The sequence below is a fragment of the Ursus maritimus genome, unplaced genomic scaffold (assembly GCF_017311325.1).
Source record: "Ursus maritimus isolate PB19 unplaced genomic scaffold, ASM1731132v1 scaffold_30, whole genome shotgun sequence".
Taxonomy (NCBI): Eukaryota; Metazoa; Chordata; class Mammalia; order Carnivora; family Ursidae; genus Ursus; species Ursus maritimus.
In genome coordinates, this window is record NW_024425564.1 from 18,775,885 (window position 1) to 18,792,436 (window position 16,552).

Here is a 16,552-nt window from a genome sequence, read left to right on the forward strand (position 1 = left end):
TTAGGACTTCCACTCTTTAGCTAAAAAAAATACCACTATTTGGCTTTCCTCTACAGAATTTAACTACTATCCATGTTGAAGTCCAAAAAGTACCATATACACCTCCCACTCATATGCTTCACGCGACGTTACAACAACATGGGGCTTTCCAACAGCAGCAGCGATCACTTGCGTAGCTTCTGATGCGCCAGGCCAAGTTCTGAACAGCTAACAACTCTAAAAGGTAGGCACCCAAACTGAAGCCAACGAGATGATGCAATTTGACTCTAAGAGAGAGCTGGAATTTGAACCCAGGCAGCCACAAAGGAGTCCATGCTATACCTTACTTCTTTCGCTTTTGCTAACTAAATGTAAGAATCATTTAATAACACTGTATTAAGGGTTTGTAGGTAACAGAATCAATTTGGGACACTCTCTCAATCTAAAAAGGATCTCTCAATTTAAAAAGAACACATCAAGACTCCACAGATGAGCTGCCCTCTCAAGGTCACACTGCTTAGTGGCCAGGGTGGACTTCATTCCCAATCCGAAGGATAGCAAACCATACCATCTCTCTTTGTTCAACCTCACGGAATTGCCAATGATACTGAGTTATCACGAGGAATGCTTCTAAACACAATCCCATGGAAGAATGACAAATGAAAACCAGCTCACATTTTCTCATTCTTTCTTTAAAATACACTTGTGATAAGGTTTCCACAAGAAAACTGCAAGCTAGAAACTGGGGATAAAAGGCAAGTAAGATGCAGAACTCACGGTCCAGGAGACAGACAGACATACCACCAAGGTGACAGATCGTCACAGGTACTATAACAAAAATCTATGTAAGGGCTCTTCTTCATGTTTTCTAGAGGATACTGGATTTTCTTTCTAATGCTCTACGGTGCCCATTAAGGGAAATCCACACTTGAACAGAAAAAAAGACAGAAGCCTAACTTACAATCCCAGTTTTGTGTTGTTGTATAACCCAAGAATGAGTATAGTTGACCCCTGAAGGTGGGCTTCGGGGCACTGATTCCTGCACAAAAATCCACATACAACTTTTGATGCCTCAAAAACATGACTAGTAATAGCCTACTGTGGGCCAGAGCCATTATCAATTATACAGTTAACACACAATAAAGCTAGAAAAAAGATTAAGAAAATCTTAAGAGGAAATGCATTTACAGAACTGTATTTATTGAAAAAAATCCACATATAAGTGGACCCATGCAGTTCAAACCCGCTGTTCAGAGGCCAACTGTACTTCACTCTCGTCTTTTAACATGAAGATGAATCTTCAACCCTTTAAAACTTGAAAATCCAGCCAAACTAGCATATCAATCTTAAAATGTTTTTAAAGACCATGATTTTGTTAATCAAGGGTATTTAAAGAAGTGTCATTATTGAGATTAAATAGGGAACTGTGGATAACTGAATTATATAAAAAATTTCGAATTATATGTATATACCACAAACTAACACACAAATCAATTTGTAACAGCTCAGAAGACTCTTTGGGGGTTATTTTATAGTATTCCGGAGTTGAGTGGCATTTATATACTATTTTGTATAGTACAAGTAGAGATAGAGTGTATTAAGCACTGAGTTTATTGGAACTTTCCGGTTGCTGAATTTGGTATTTGTTACCTGCCCAAATGCTTGGTTTTATAAAATTTCCATCTTAAACATGGTGCAGGGGAAAGAATGCAGGAGTTTTAGCAAAAGCTCTGAATCTAAATTCAATATGTAACACCTTGAGCAAGCTACTTAAATTCAGGAGGTTTTGTTTCTTTCCATCTATAAAGTGACAATCACCTTCCTTCAGGGAGTTGTTGTGAAGGTTACTAGATGGTGAATGGAAAGGCCCAACAGAACAGTCCATGGCTGATGTTTAATAAAAGAGTTCCTTTTCTACTGCCTTTAAAAAACCAGCTAAATGGTACCCGAACCTCAGAACCATACCTAAATAATGCCGAAGTCTGAAAAAGGGAAAACTCCAGAACTTCAGATTATATATAGAATTAATTACTATAAAAGTCTAGGCTTTTGTGTAAACAAAGAATAAAATCATACAAATATTAACTGGTAAAGTTTGTAAGAGGCCTAAAGAAACCGTTGAGAAGTTTACAGGTCAGTTAAGTTCTGTTCTTGCCTCATACTATCCTAATATTCCGCTCATGCTGGTAGTGAGGGGTTGACGGGTCAGGCTGCTCTTCCCTAAGCTGGAGATAATTAGTTCAAAGTAGGATTTTATTTAGTAAAACTAGAACAAATGTATTGATTTTACAGCTATAAATGATGCTGTCCAAATATGTGGCCAATTTTTTCAAGTGTACCTGGAAATACAGATTTACATTTTTAAATTAAAGCTAACATCTAATTTTGGAACTAAAACAAAGAATGAAAAACCAAGGATTGTAACCTATCAAAATCCTGGTGAGAGACAATGTGTATTGCCAAGTTTAAAGTTAAAGGAAAAAAAAAAACATCATTATTTAAATGCACTAACCAAGTTTCTCTTTTCTTTCAACCGAGGGTTTGGGTATCATTGTACCAAAAAAGATGAATGCTATATGAGAGACTAACATATTACATTTACCTACTCCTGTACCTCCAAAATAACGTTAAGTCATTAAACAAAGATTTCAAGGTCACAATGCCACTATTAACTACTCCTCAGCAGAGTTAAGTACAATTATAGGCTAATGCACTGCAAATACACCTTTAAGGCAGTGGTTTTTTAATGTTGGCTTTTTTTTTTTTAAGATCTAGATCTGCCTTTTCCTATCAAAGTCACTATTTTCTGAAATTTACTTAAAATTAAAAGCCACTAAAATCAAGCCATGTTCCTTTTCTTCTGATTTCTATCTTCCTCAGGGACCTTGCAGGTCCCATACCCCCCCCCCCCCCCCCCCCCCCACCCCGCTCAGACACCACTTCAGAGGGCACGGGTAGTCTGAAAAGTCACTCACTATGTAAGGCCGTGAAATGAATGATGAAGCTATACAACCAAAGCAAGATCCATGCTTTATGAACACATTATTCTCACATGTCTGCGTGACAGGTTTGATACACAAGATTCTTGGTTCATTTTACAGATTCTGAGACGAATTTGCTCAAAAGTGAATTCTGAAACCATGGTGAATGAGTATATCAAAACAAACTTTAAAAACTTCATCCAAATATTTACATTTAAAAAAAACATTTAAAAAATAGGCTACTTATTAAGTGTGCTTGAACAAACCATGTGTGGAATTGAATTCCATTCATTATGGAGTTAGTTTTCTGCTAAACACATACTGATACTATAGAAGACCCTGGCAGCTGAGGATTTAAGAGTTTTCAACTGTTGCCAATCGATGCTAAAAAAATAGAACAGGACAAACGATTTCTGAGGCACTGATCTGAGCCTCAGCAGTGGACGGGCTAGCATGTAAGGCAATCACGTAGGAGTCAGAAGGGCCGGCACCTGTAACTCAGTGTGGCTTTGCCACTAAGTACCACCAAGTAGTCAATGAACTGTCTAGAAGCCATTTAAATTTTGTAATTACACCTCACTGCATTATGTTCTAGTAGTTTCACAAACTTAGGAATTCACAAAACAATGTTTTGAAATATATTCCTTGAGAAGGTGGAGGGTCTCCTATATTACATTAAACAAAAAACATGCAGTTTTTACAGCTCATAGAGCTTTTTCAAAATAAGCTACTGATCATACAGCCCAATTAAAAACTCAAACACTTTATATTACAGGTATAGAAAGTTTATAGTTCAGCAATGCCAATATAGATAATTTGACACCTTAGCCCCTACTTGCAAAGTGATTAACAACTATACAATAATAACTTCTATTCTACTGTCACAGGCTTTGGCTCAGATGTTTAAATACTTAACTTGGTAAGATTTTTTGTTTGTGTGTCTTGTTTTGCTGTTGTTTCGTGTGGGCATGGGTGGGGATTATAATGAAGAGGGGAGGAGGGGTCAGTTCACTGTAATAAAGACAGATCAGGAATTAAACAGCCACTAGAATTTCATTTACCATTTCTTTATAAAATATACGTGGGAGAATATGGCTTAAAGACAGAGGGGAAAAGCCTCTTATCCGTTCATACTCTTTTACTTTACCCTTTATCCAGTCTGACAATAATGCCAAACTTAAGCTACTACCTAGGACAAGAATGACTTTAACAGGATTTTATGAAGTCCAATTTAATTTTGGTTCTGAGATCTTAAGTGCTTAAAATTTTAGAATTCTTCAGATTAACTAAAAAAAGTTTTTCTGAAAATACCCAAAAGATTAGATAAAACCAATTGGTTAACCACTTAAAAAAATATCCAACTCATTTTTTTTAACAAATTAGTATTACTTGTAATATATCTCTGCCCGTATAAATTGACTTTTTGCTTACTTTATAGACCAACGCAATTTTTCTCAAGCAAGATACTCCTATTAAGGAAAAAATATGATCTCTTAAAACAAAAAAAAACGAAGTGGGTCAGAAATAAAACAACAATGGATAACACAACTCAGGTCCCAAAAATGTACCATTTTTTTTTGTTTAAAAAAAGAAAAAAAAGAGTGTGGGGTGGGTTTTATATATCAAAATCAGCAGAATTCTCATGCTTCACAATTTTGTTGCTAGAAATCCCCAAATTCCTGGGACTCATTTGGGAAGTTTTCTGAAGGTGCGCATTATAGTAAACAGCAGCAAAATACCAAAACAATTCTATTGCTAGAAAGCAGCTACTCCTGTTTGTGCCTTTAGAATACTAGCTGTTTAGAACGCCAACAACAACAAATACTAATTTGTGCCATCAACTGGATTTGAGGAATTCTAAAAAAGAAACAAACTGTTTTCTTTAAAACAGTCTAAGGCAGGACATCCACAATCATATTGGACAAATATTGGGTTTTGGGGGGAAATATCAGAAAATGTCAAAAAGAAACAACAGCATTGTATTTAGTATTCTAAAGGCAGGCTTCAGGTAGTTCAACAATGATTCTGGTAACACCAACTGCTCACATACATACACACGCACACATATAGATTTTAATGGCTTAAAAAAACCCAAATTTGTTACTTTAGAAAAATGAATGCAGTGCATTTTCAGTAATATTATCGCCACAGACTCTGATTGCTCAGTCCACACATAAGTAGTAGTTGCCTTCTATGGTGATATGGCTTCTCTGCACTAATTCCCATCAGGCCGAAAAACATTAGGGCAGGTTAAGTAAAGACTGAATTGTTGCACAAAGGAACATTTACTCATCAGATCCCACTGATCTCTTCTGTGCCCGTTTCCTGGGCAACCTTCTTGGTGAAGCTTTATCTGGAAGAAAAGAGAAAGTTTTAACTTGCTTATTGTAAATAGGATGGATTCAAAAGACCTTTAAAAAGCATTTTCCTTCAACTTTACCACTTAAAAAAAAAAAACAAAAAAAAAACCATACACGCAAAAATACCCTAGTAATAAACGCCTCTTATCTGGTATAGGTTGTTAAACTAACCTTTAAAATAATCCCTCAAGAAATAACTCAATCCAAACGAAACTTTGTATAATTAGGGTGGGAAAGGGTCTAATTTTGGTTACATGAATACTGAAGCCACTAAGCAAAATCTTAAATTCTATAATTTAGTATGTTTACACATGCTTAAGTAAATGCTTTAGAAAGTGTCAAAGGCATGAAATTTGCAGCTTAAAAACACCTATACTGTCTACAAATTAATATTTATAAACACAGCCACGCAGTTTGCATAAGTTTTGGCAATTTCATAAATTTAATGGAACGAGCAGCAGGTTAGAGGAATTTTTAGACAGAAGATCAGTACCGGAACCGTCCTGCACACACAAGCCTTCTTTGTACACCTCTTTCTCTTTCTCTCCTTACATTAGATTCCTAGTGGGTTCTATGAAACAAAAGCTAAATTGGTGGTGAGTTTCTACCTCCAACCAGTAAGAGGAGTCACCTATATGTTTCTTTAAGTAAGGCTATTTTCTTCTCTGACCACTACTTTTTTAATTTTTAGAAGCACTTTACATATTAGGAAGTTAAGTCCTTTGTTGTAACAGTTACAAATTACAATTATTTTTCCAGCTTAAAAAAAACAAAAGGCTGGAAAAAATATTTAACACCAAAGTATGGGGTTTCTTTGTAAGCATTTCATGAACAATGGTATGAAAAAAATTTACCTATAAGATCTTAATTTTTATTTTCTAAAATTGCCAGATCACCATAACTATATTTTAAAAATTGAAATATATCTTAAAAAAGCAAATATTTATCAAAAATATTTAGCAGCTGAATTTTTTTTTTAAATATGCTTTTAGAGTTAGTGACTGAAATATTAAGACTGAGTATGCAAATCACATGAAAACTGACCTCAGTACTTTATTACAAATAGGTTAATGATGTGTCTGGGGGGGCTCAACTCACCCAAAACTGAGCATAGAAGCATTTTTCTAACGGAGAAAGCTTACAACTTTCATCAGACTTCAGAAAGGTTACACTAAAACTACTGCCTTTATGCAACTGACCAATTACCAGATAATAATTACTAGATATTTTAAAATAAACAATATGCTGAATATGATCTTTGAGGACTCAAAAAGTACTTTATTTATTTACGTAGGCTCCACATGGGGCTCAAACTCAGGACCCTGAGATCAAGACCTAAGCTGAGATCAAGAGTCGGACGCTTAACCAACTGAGCCACCCAGGCGCCTCTCAAAATGTACTTTATTTTTTTAAGATTATTTATTTGGGAGACAGAGAGCAAGAGCACAAGCAGGGGGAGCAGCAGAGGGAGAGGGAGAAGCAGACTTCCCACTGAGCAGGAATTCCAATGTGGGGCTCGATCCCAGGACCTTGAGATCATGACCTGAGCCGAAGGCAGACGCTTAACCCACCGAGCCACCCAAGTGCCCCAAAAAAGTGCTTTAGAATCAAACAGCCATCTGTGTGAATGTAGCAGTTACTACGCAGACTGAAGTCAGTAATCAGCACTTACAATTTCAACCGGGTATTCACTAGGAGAACACATGAAAAAGAGCCACAGAGGGCCTGCAATGCCTGTTTCAACACATATCAACTGGACTCCAGTAAGGCAGCCGACTCTGCCTACCTTAAAAATGAGTCTAAAAACCTCCATCACTTGCCCGGCACGGCAAAGTTAAGAAGCAGATCAATGAGAAACAGAGTAAGATAGCATTCTAGAGTCATTCGGCTTTTCGGAAAATGGCTCCAAATTCCTCATGGGCCTAGAAAGCAGCATTTTACTTCAGCAAAAAACAATAACTGATGTGTGTAATGATGCTTTTCAGCCAAAGAAAAAACCACCCCCTCTTACCACCTACCTGCCCCACCCAAAACCCTAAAAAACTATTAAAAAAAAAAAAAACCAACATAATATTTAAGGTCAAAATATTTTAGCTTTTAAGAACAAAGCTTAACTATATGAAACAAATCACCTAACTAAAAGAACAAAAAACACTGGAACATGACGTTAATGAGATTCAGTAAATGGGGCAGATCTGAAAATGCCCACCCTGACCTTTTAAAAGAAAGATGTTATAGAAAGCCACCTAATTGTGGCAAAACTGCAACTTTTTCATTTTTAGAAAAAACAAAGGCAAAATGTTAGCAGAAACTTAAACTAGTCCCTCACCCCCCCTTCTCAGACTGCACAATCTACCTCATTTCCTAGCACACCTGGGGAAGTCATACTATATAAATAGCTGTTAGATGGCTTTTTTAATTAATCAGATAAAAACTGCAAGCTTTCTAATGGATCCCCAAGTTAAAAGTCAAATTACACGAAAGACTTCATCTTTATAAGCTTCTGATTAAGGTTGCCTTATGTATACATTTAAAACACTAGTATTAAGCAAAGGACCTATAAGTTTCTATTAAAATTAGCTAACTTGTCATTTACAGTTAACAAGACTTGAGGGAAACGGAAGCACCCTAATCTGAAATGCAAAACATATCAGGAAAAAATGTATTAGTAGCAGGCTCAAATTGTTTCAAACCACCCCTCCTTCCTTTACATTATGATGAGTCAGATGGAGACGAGAAAAATCTCTTGCCAAATTAAACAGGGGCCCCTGACACCTGTTTGTCTTCACACTACCCCTCTCCAAAATTCCTGGAAGCCTGAGAGACTTCCACTTCCATCCACACCTCCTGCCCCATTATCTTGGTTTTCTCCATTCTGTCGTCAAATATGCAAAGCATGTATCTTATCTTTGAAAGATCTGGCTATTTTTTCCTAAATTATCTTCAATTTGGCTCAACGCCTTTACTCTGAGAAAACCATGTTCTAAGGGTGGTTCTCAAAAGTACAGTCTGGACCAGCAGCCTCAAAAATCACCTGAGAACATGGATACACATATCCTTGAGCCTCAACCAGACCTACTAGATTGGAAACTCTAGGGGGTGGGGCCTAGCAAGGGTAAGAAGCTGGCCAGGTGGTTCTGGTGAGTGCTACAGTTTGAGAACTACTGCTGTAAGGAATCAAGTATAAGAGAAACAAAATTTGTATTTTGTTTCAAATACAAAATTAAGTAAAAATATTAAAATTGAACTGAAAGTACCAGTTTCAGTTCAGGATTTGAAAAAATATGTATCTTCTAGCTCAGTTCACAGAATGGGCCTAAAAACAATGTCACCCAGTATCAATGACATCCCTAAAGTCTAAATTTTCATTTCATTTCATTTCTAATATCATCCAGGAGTCCTTGGAGAAACAGCTTGCTCCATGCCTAGAGCAAGTACAAAATGTCTGGATTATCTTGTTGAGCTAGAAAAGAAGGGATCATTCAAAGATCCAAAGGGTAAGATTGGAGGTGGTTCAAAAAAAAGGCAATCAGTAAACCCTTCTCAGCCTTTTGGTTAAGATCAAGCATAAAAAGGCAACCAGCAGTCAAAACTAACAATTTGAGCATCAAAAAAAAAAAATACAGCTGACTAAAATACAGATTCTATGGAAAACTCAGTTTTCCGTGATATGTCAAAAAACAAAAGAGAAAATTAGAAAAAACTCATTTGTCTCACTGGGATGGCTTTTAAAATAACTCTTTGAAAATAGGAAAATAAAGGGAAGAATCAGCACTTATCCGCTTTTCCAACAGGAACTGTCTTCTATAAAGTAACCGAAAAGTCCCAGTTGATGAAGTAAAGCTCTATTTCACAAAACAATGGCAGTTAGTAAAAACCAAAGAAATTTCAATTAAAAATCATCACTTACAACTTCTGAAACATTACTGATTCATGAAAGGATTATCAACTGGTGAATGGTTTAGAGAACTGGATATCTGTGTGATGCCAAAGTAATACCACACAGATAACTTCTAAGTTGCAAGCAGAAACCACCACCCTTTCCTGGTTACATGGGAAGACCATGAGGCTACTACCCTAACCCAGTGCTCAACTTAGCATCATTAATGATGGGACAATCAAATATTGTTTCTTGATGTGATGCAGGGAGACGATTATGATACATGCTATCAGCCAAAATGATTCAATCTAATCAAACCTATAGATTTAGTTTCCCAGTTAAAGAAATTTAACTAAAAGGCACCAGGAGAAAATAATCAGAAATCTGGAACATGGGACTTTTTCGAGTCTCATTCCTCAGGGTGATAAATGGGTCAGCAGCACTGGCATCATTTGGGAGCCTGTTAGAAACACCAACATTCAGGCCCCAGCCTAGAGCAACTGAATCTGAACCTGCGTCATAACAAGATTTTCAAATGACTGGTACACATATTAAAGTTTGGAAGCTGCTTTCCACAGGTCAAGTGGCCAATCTCTTGAGCTGCTACAAATTACAAGGGACTTAAGACAGAACCACCAGACGCACTGCATCACCCTATACTGGAAAAACCAGCTGTAAAGGATATTTCCGAAACCACTGAAGAAATTTCAACATGGTATTTATTAATAAATAAAACAATTCATTATTCTTTAAATGTGATGTTATTTGTCAGGAAAAGAGTTATTTCTTTGCAAGTCCAAATTTTTTTAGAGGTAGTATGTCACTGTAAAAAAATCTGCACTCTAAAACAGCAAATAATCAGAGTGCCTGGCTGGCTGAGTTAGAAGAGCATGGGACTCTGATCTCAAGGTTTTAAGTTCAAGCCCCATGTTGGGTATAGAGATTACAAGAAGAAAAAAAAAAAAGCCAATAATCAAGTTTTTACTAATACAACACCCAGTGCTCATCACAAGTGCCCTCCTTAATGCCCATCTGCCATCTATCCCAGCCCCCACCCACCTCCCTCCAACAACCCTGTTTGCTTTCTATCATTAAAAGTCTTTCATTGTGCCCCCAATTTCTGAAATGGTCTCAGGACTCCTTTGATTTCACAGGATGAGGCTCTAACTAGGACCTCCTGGCTCCCAGGCTTTGCTAAAAGTAGTAATGGCGAGAAAGGACTGATTATGTATGAGAGTGTTCCAGCTATTTTCAAATTCTAATAACAATTTATAAATAACATGCCTCTCAATAAGCCTGTAGAGGGCAATGCATCAAAACCCTAAATTTGATAAAAATTTTTATCACTTTAATTGGAAAATCAGATTATCTCAATGCTATTGAGAAGCTTCACTGTTGTTTATGAAGTTTTTTCAAAACGAGGGGTTTCATGTAAATGGAAAAAGGAATAATACAAGTCTTTTGGTGGAAAGACATGATCCTAAAATAAAATCAGATTTTGAGCAAGAAAGGCAAGTACCATTAAAAAACATTTAGTGACTTCAACTCTATCCATCTTTGAGTCTTTTTTTTTTTTTTTTAAAGATTTCATCCATTTATTCGACAGAGATAGAGACAGCCCGCGAGAGAGGGAACACAAGCAGGGGGAGTGGGAGAGGAAGAAGCAGGCTCATAGCGGAGGAGCCTGATGTGGGGCTCGATCCCATAACGCCAGGATCACGCCCTGAGCCGAAGGCAGACGCTTAACCGCTGTGCCACACAGGCGCCCCTTCATCTTTGAGTCTTAAGTCTTCCTGGGAAAGCACATGGGCTTCAGAATGAGACAATCCAGCTCTGAATCTCAGCAAGTTATTTTTCCTCAGTAGCAATTCCTCATTACTAGAGACAGCACCTCACCTTGCAGAGTGAGAATGCCCCGTACAAGGAGGCGCTCAACAGAAGTTCAACTCTTCCCTTCAACAAGGCCTCCCTAGATTTTTTTTTAAAGATTTTATTTATTTATTGGACAGAGAGAGACACAGTGAGAGAGGAACACAAGCAGGGGGAGTGGGAGAGGGTGAAGCAGGCTTCCTGCTGAGCAGGGAGCCCGATGTGGGGCTCGATCCCAGATCCCTGGGATCACCTGGGCCGAAGGCAGATGCTTAACGGCTGTGCCACCCAGGTGCCCCCTCCCTAGATTCTAATGTGGTCCCCTTTCCTAACTTAGAAGTTGTCCATATTACTCAATCACATATTACATACCATCTCTGATTACTCAAATATTTCATAAATGTGCTTTATTTTCCTCAGGTAGAAATGTAAACTGAAAAAACAGTAATAGTCTTCTTTTCAACATACCGAATCAGAACCTAGCATAGTATCATGACAGACTAAATACCTGACACTTGCTGATGAAAATACAATCATAAATACAAACACTCTGGAAGTGTAATAATTCTCAGCTTTAAAGTTCATGAACAACAATGTCAGGGAGAAAGATACTATTAACCTCCCCTACCTGCCGCCAATCTATCTGTCATGTGGGAATTCTTTGGGGGGGGGGGAGCTCCACAGCTTAGAGTGACTTTATTTTTTAACTGTGACTTTTAATGCTTTTCAAAGTTTCAACCAATTCTGTGTAAGACATTTAAAATTTAATTATTTTGGGGGCACCTGGGTGGCTCAGTCGGTTAAGGGTCTGCCTTCGGCTCAGGTCGTGATTCCCAGGGTCCTGGGACTGAGCCCGGAATACAGCTCCCTGCTCGACAGGGGCCTGCTCCTCTCTCTCTTTCTCTCTGTCTCTCCCCCAGCTTGCATACTCTCTCTCGCTCACTCTCTCTCAAATAAATAAAATCTTTAAAAAAAATTTTAATTTTTGAAGAACCTTTATTTTAAACATACCAAACTACATAAGTAATTTTGATGCATTATAAAGAGACCACAGTCTACCCTACAACTCAATTCTGTATTCTGCTATGATGAATATTAGGATAATATGGAAAACTTGTCCTTAAAGAGAAAAGATTATTTAAAGATTAAAGATTTTAATTTGGAGATAAATTATTTCATGGGATCTCAGCTACCACCTACGCTATATGACCCAATGTTTCCAACTCTGTTAATTTTATTTTTAAGCAATCTCTACACCCAAAGCGGGACTCTAACTTACAAGCCTGAGATCAAGAGTTGCATGCTTCTAAGACCGAGCCAGCCAGGCGCCCCATCAATGTCTCCAAATCCTGATTCAGCTCTGCTCTAAATACAACTTTCGGATGCTTACTGACATCCTTATCTGGGCTCCTCACACTCAACAGATCTAGTTCCAATTCTTCTCCCCTCATGCATGTGTGCTACTCTTCCTATATTCCCTAACAGTTACGGGATCATCTTCCATCCAGACGCCTAAAACTCAAAATTACTTTTCCCTCCTTCCTCCCTCAAACAGCCAAAAAGTCACCCAAAGCCCGGTCTGCTCCAATTCTGAAATATCTTTCTAGCTCTTTTCCTCCGCATCATACTGCTTTAGCTTAGGCCCTAAGGATTTCTCAGATGTTTTATTGAAATCATCTAACTGGTATCACTACTTCTAGTAGCTCCTGCTTGCTAAACCATACACCAACAAAACTATGGTAATTTCTTTTAAAAATATAAATTTGTTATTTCTCTGCTTCAAAGTATCTGATGGCTGCCTTTTACCAGGAAGGAAAGCCAAGTCCTTAGTACAGCACATAAATCCCTGAGGATTCCTTCTCACCTAAGTACTACGGTCAAAGTCAACTGTTACGAATGACTCCCCTATTCTCTCCTAGAGGATGAAGGCCCCTCCTATGCTGTTATTGCTTTGTACCCACTTTTAATAAAGGAACTACCACACCATAATTTTGTTTCAAGAGAAAGCTCCCTGAAAGTAATAATGAAAACAATTCACTTTGTAACCAAAGTTCATATCATGCAAAGGACATGAACAGCCTATTCACAAGAAAGGAGATACTAAGTGGCAAATATATATGTATAAAGAAGTCAAACCTTATCCGTAATTGTAAAGGAAAGACAACATTTTGTACCATACTGCCACACTAAACATTTGATAAAACTTAACACTTGAGAAAGACTGGTGAGAGTGGAAAAGAAATAGGCAATACTGTACATTGTTGAGAACAAAAACTATCTTCTGGAAGGGAAACAGGATTTTTCATTTTAAAAAAATGTACATAATCTTAAACCTAACTATTTTACTTTTAAGGAATTATGTATCCCAGGTAGGGGGCTGGGTGAAAGGGGAGAAGGAGGTCAAAAGGCACAAACTTTCAGCTATAAAATAACTAAGTCATGGGGGTGTAATGGATACTATGGTGTCTACAGTTTTTAATACTGTACTGTATATTTGAAAGTTTGTTGAGAGAGTAGATCTTAAAAGTTCTTATTAATTGAAAAAAAAAAAAAAAAAGATTTGGGGTGGCCGGGTGGCTCAGTCAGTTAAATGTCTGCTTTCGGCTTAAGTCATGATCCCAGAGTCCTGGGATCGAGCCCCGAGTAGGGCACCCTGCTCAGCGGGGAGTCTGCTTCTCCCTCTCCCTCTGCCCCTCCCCCATGCTTTCATGCATGTGCTCAAGTAAATAAATAAATCTTAAAAAAAAAACATTTTTAACTATGTGTGGTAACAGATGGTTAACTACACTTACTGTGGTGATCATTTCACAATATATACAAATACTGAATCATTACATTGTACATCTGAATCTAATATAATGTTATGTCAATTATCTCAATTAAAAAAATGAGAAATCATCCTATAAATTTTTATATAAAAACATTCATTGTAGTTTTAAGAATGAAAAACGGGAAATAATAAACATCCTTCAATACAGAACAGGTTTAGGTTTAACTTATCATGACACACTTATATAAAGGAATACTATCCAGTTATTAAAAAGAATGAGGTAAGTAAGTCACTATCAAAAAAAAAAAATCCAAGACATGAAAACTTGGCAGCAGAACAGTGTATGCAGCATGATGACGTTTGTATAAAATAATCACAACAAAACAGACATACGTACTGGTAAGTATACAGAAAATACTTAGAATAACAAACATCTATTATTTATAGAAAATGAAGTTAGCAGAGCCAGCAGGTAATCTCAGTTTTTCACTTCTGTACTATTTATCAATGTTTTAAATATGAGAACATACTACTCTTATAATGATGTTTCCAAAAAGTCCATTTATGGGGCCCCTGGGAGGCACAGTTGGTTGAGCAACAGACTCTCGGTTTCAGCTCAGGTCATGATCTCAGGGTTGTGGTATCAGCCCCACACCAGGCTCCATGCTCAGCATGGAGTCTGCTTGAGATCTCTCTCCCTCTGCCTCTGCCCCACCCCGCACTAGCTTGCTTGCTCACTCTCTGAATAAATCTTAAAACAAAACAAAAACAGTCCATTTACAATTGGAGAAAAAAAGTCCTACATTCTTTCATAAAGATTAATATTTTAACTAATCACATACATAATGAACCTGAAATATATGTTAGGTAAACTACGAGGCAATGTTTTAGGTTTATTCTTTCAAACTACAGTGGGTAGTTAGTAGTTTTTCTAATAAATACAGGGCTAGAAAACTGTTCCATTACTCATTAAACTTACTGTAAAGTATTCATATGCTATACAAAGTCCAGTACTATATATAGCAAACACCATTAAAAAAATTAATTGCCTCACCTCTTCTACTCTGCACTGAAGCAACAGAAAAAAAGAGATAGGAAAAGATTAGGAATATAGAGAATTCACACATTTGTATATAAAACCGCAGATATGGAAGCATTCTAAATTAAAGCATAAAAATACTCAGAATAAAATTTAAAGTGTTTATTAATATTATACTAGACTCTACATAAGTAATGGAAAAGATGAATGTTAAGTAGCATTGTCCAAGCATTTTTGTATCTAATACTTAACTTGATTTCCATTCAAGGGAAAAATTTTCCAGCCAAGTTTATAAGAGTACTTACTGATCTGATTCAAAGTTTCCTGAGGAATCCAACTCATGTCAACATCATTCTGACTTGATGTACCCATCTCTACCTTCTGTATGGGTCTCTTGCGCTAAGAGAGCATAAAAACATTACTTTGAAGGAGTTCTATTACAATGTTCACTATAATTTTTTAAAAGCGTATTACTACCTAATTTAAATATCTTAAGCAAATATGTCCTCTTCAAAACATATTCCTACTTAAGTATTTTATTAATTAGAAGGAGAAAATCATGCCTAACACCAATTATAAATAAATGATAACGAATAAATCTTCACAACAATGATTTATTTAATCGGTTTTAAAGGCCTTTTCCTCTGCTATAAAACTTCGTATGTCAGTGGGCTGGTGGACCAACTAAGAACTTCTGTTTATACAGTGATTTTCTTTCCCTTTGGCAATCAAATTAAAGAATAAATTTTCACATTCAACAAAATTTAAGATAATTATTGAAACACTACATGCAGGCAGGTAGATTCCTGCACTTTCAGCTAAATACAGTTGGCACAGATAAAACAAAAATGTAGAATCTCATTTAAGCTAACAACCTCAAACTTTGTTCCTGGAGTATCTGCAACAAAACCACTAGGAAGAAAGTGATTCAATTCCCTATTTAGTCTTGTTCTTAAAAACAAACCTAATCATTTAGATAAGAGTATTAGCTATACAGTCCAAAAACTGGACTCTGAATACACAAAAAGTAACTAAAAACGGCTTCATTCAAATGAAAAAACAAGTGGAGATGCCATTATACCTGATACATAAATTCATAGCAAAAATACTATTATGAAAATGAGGTAAAGGAAGTTATGGAAATTAACACTTGAGCACTAAGTATTTCTCTTTTAAAGAGCAAGTACTTATATAAATTTGACACAAATCTTGTTATACTTTCCACTGAGAGGAATAATATGGGTTGTTCTGTTTTTTGCAGGAGGACAGGGAGATAAAGATACAGTGGTGGAATTAGCTACCATATCCAGAGAAAAAGAAACCAGGATTATAGCAGGTGCTTCAGTGTTGCCACTTTACTACCCTAACAAGAAAGAAGTTTGATAGAATAGAGCCAAATTCATTCTTTCTTTTTCAAATGAAAAGACTCACTTAACTGCTAACTGGAAATTATCCCTGGAGTTAAAAGAGTATTAATAAAGCAAATATAAAAGCTATACAGGTAGAATAACATATCCATGAAAAAGTATAGTAAATAGAACAATGAAATCTTAGGTCTGAGTTTAAGGAACAAAAATTCTAGCATGACTTAGATTATAATATGAAAGTAAAGATTATTCTGGAGGGTGTAGCCAAAAGACCCTAAGTGCATTTGTGTAATGAAGTCTAAACAGA

General features: G+C 36.6%; 1 protein-coding gene across 2 annotated transcripts in view; it reads right to left on the minus strand.

Moving 5' to 3' along the window:
* SSR1 (signal sequence receptor subunit 1) overlaps positions 1–16,552 on the minus strand; it is a 38,701-nt gene that overhangs the window by 10,459 nt on the left and 11,690 nt on the right. Inside the window, exons 7-8 of one of the 2 annotated variants that reach the window (XM_040645028.1) lie at positions 15,184–15,277; positions 5,250–5,313 (exon numbers count right to left, since the gene is read on the minus strand). In XM_040645028.1, the coding sequence (XP_040500962.1) occupies positions 5,250–5,313; positions 15,184–15,277 (158 nt within the window). Of the gene's footprint in view, positions 1–2,996; positions 5,314–15,183; positions 15,278–16,552 lie in introns of those variants that run through there. The other variant, XM_040645029.1, reaches the window with a different exon arrangement.